The sequence below is a fragment of the Cucurbita moschata genome, unplaced genomic scaffold (assembly GCF_002738365.1).
Source record: "Cucurbita moschata cultivar Rifu unplaced genomic scaffold, Cmos_1.0 Cmo_Scf00010, whole genome shotgun sequence".
In the NCBI taxonomy this organism is placed as follows: Eukaryota; Viridiplantae; Streptophyta; class Magnoliopsida; order Cucurbitales; family Cucurbitaceae; genus Cucurbita; species Cucurbita moschata.
In genome coordinates this window covers 4,026,693-4,028,270 of record NW_019268526.1, presented here as the reverse complement: position 1 = coordinate 4,028,270, position 1,578 = coordinate 4,026,693, and the positions used below count along the sequence as shown (strand labels likewise).

General features: G+C 30.9%; 1 protein-coding gene across 1 annotated transcript in view; it reads left to right on the top strand.

Annotated features, from left to right (window-relative positions):
• The first annotated feature begins 1,043 nt into the window (after window positions 1–1,043).
• LOC111448466 (peptidyl-prolyl cis-trans isomerase CYP20-1) overlaps window positions 1,044–1,578 on the top strand; it is a 2,561-nt gene continuing 2,026 nt past the window's right edge. Inside the window, exons 1-2 of the mRNA XM_023088098.1 lie at window positions 1,044–1,207; window positions 1,468–1,546. Coding sequence (XP_022943866.1) covers window positions 1,142–1,207; window positions 1,468–1,546 — 145 coding nt within the window. The 5' untranslated portion in view covers window positions 1,044–1,141. The remainder of the gene's footprint in view (window positions 1,208–1,467; window positions 1,547–1,578) is intronic.

Sequence of the window (1,578 nt, the reverse complement as noted above, 5' to 3'; positions counted from 1 at the left end):
TTTTTTTTTTTTTTTTTTTTTTTTTTTTTTTTTTTTTTTTAAGATTACAGGCTGGTTGGAGATGACCAATATTTTCTTATAGGACGTGGAAACCTTTTTTTAATTGATGTAGAGGTTCACAGTGATATATAACATGTCAAAATGGACAATATCTACTAGCTGTGAAATTGAGGGCTATTACAAATGGTATCATAGTCAGTCATCGTGAGATGTGTCGGCAATGATATTGGACCCCAAGAGGATGAATTGTGAGATCTCACTAGTTGGTTGGACAGGTTGTGCAAATCGAATGTGAAAACCTCTCTCTGTAATAGACGTATTTTAAAACTGTGAGACTGACAATGATACGTAACAAGTAAAAATAAACAATATCTACTAACAGTAGACTTAGACTAATACATTTTTTATATAATGTTCACAGCTAAGTTGAAAAATTTGTTTATATTAATATGATATAATTTGATGGTACTTTTAAACAAAATATGTTCGATTTAGATCTGTAATTCCTCCGAATAGAGTAAAAAGAGAGATTGATGAATTATTTTAAAAGCCTGAAAAAGGAAAAAGAAAATAAAATGCAAAATTTATAATTAATAAATTCATTTCAAAATAGAATTTCAATTTGATTTTTTAAAGCTGTAATATTCCACTCTATTGCTTTCAAAGGATTGCTTGATTAAGCTTGTGGAATTTATAAAAAGAAAAAAAAAAGAGAAAAATTAATTTATACCACTAATTAAAATTACAAACTAATAATTGCATTAATTTAGATTATTTGTTAGTAATTTTTATTTATTTATTTATATTTAAAATAAAACAAAATAAATATTTTCCTAGAATAAAAAATAATAATAATAAAATATGGATTTTTTTTTATCTAAAAAAAGAAACTATTCGAAAAATTACTTCCTTCCCTATAGTAACAAACTCGAGTTGTTCAACCAATGGGAGCAGAAAGGAAGACACGTGGCAGAAGTGGATTGGATGAAGCTAGTAACTACACGTTTTGCGCGAGCAGAGAATTTGGGTATAAAAGGCCTTGGCATGCCATTTCTCTCTCGATTCTCTTTTCGATTGATTCCCCTTTCGCGGACTACCTTGCGAAGGTTTTATTTTCTTCGAGTGAGACTTTCCCGGCGAGATGGCGAAAACGGCGCCATTGATGTTATGTACCTTCCTCCTATTAGGAACCCTAACTCTCATCCAGGTAATTATTCTCGATCACTCTCAAATTTTTCGTTGAAATTGGATCGGTTTTTAGCGACAGGTTTTTCTACACTGAAAAGAAATGCTAATTTCTGTGCGGTCTTTCACGCGTTCTAGATCTGTAATGAATTCCGGTTTCGTATAGTGGTTCGAGAATGAGGTTTTAGATCTTTACGTTTTGTTTTAGTCGTTTGGATCGGAATGGGAATAAAGTTTATAAAGTGAAAGCAGAAAATTAATTTATGAAATTTATGCTTCCAGGCAAAGAAGTCGAAGGGGAATCTGAAAGAAGTGACTAACAAAGTTTACTTCGATATTGAAATCAACGGGAAGGCTGCTGGTATGGTTGATTTTTTTTTTTTTTTTTTTTGG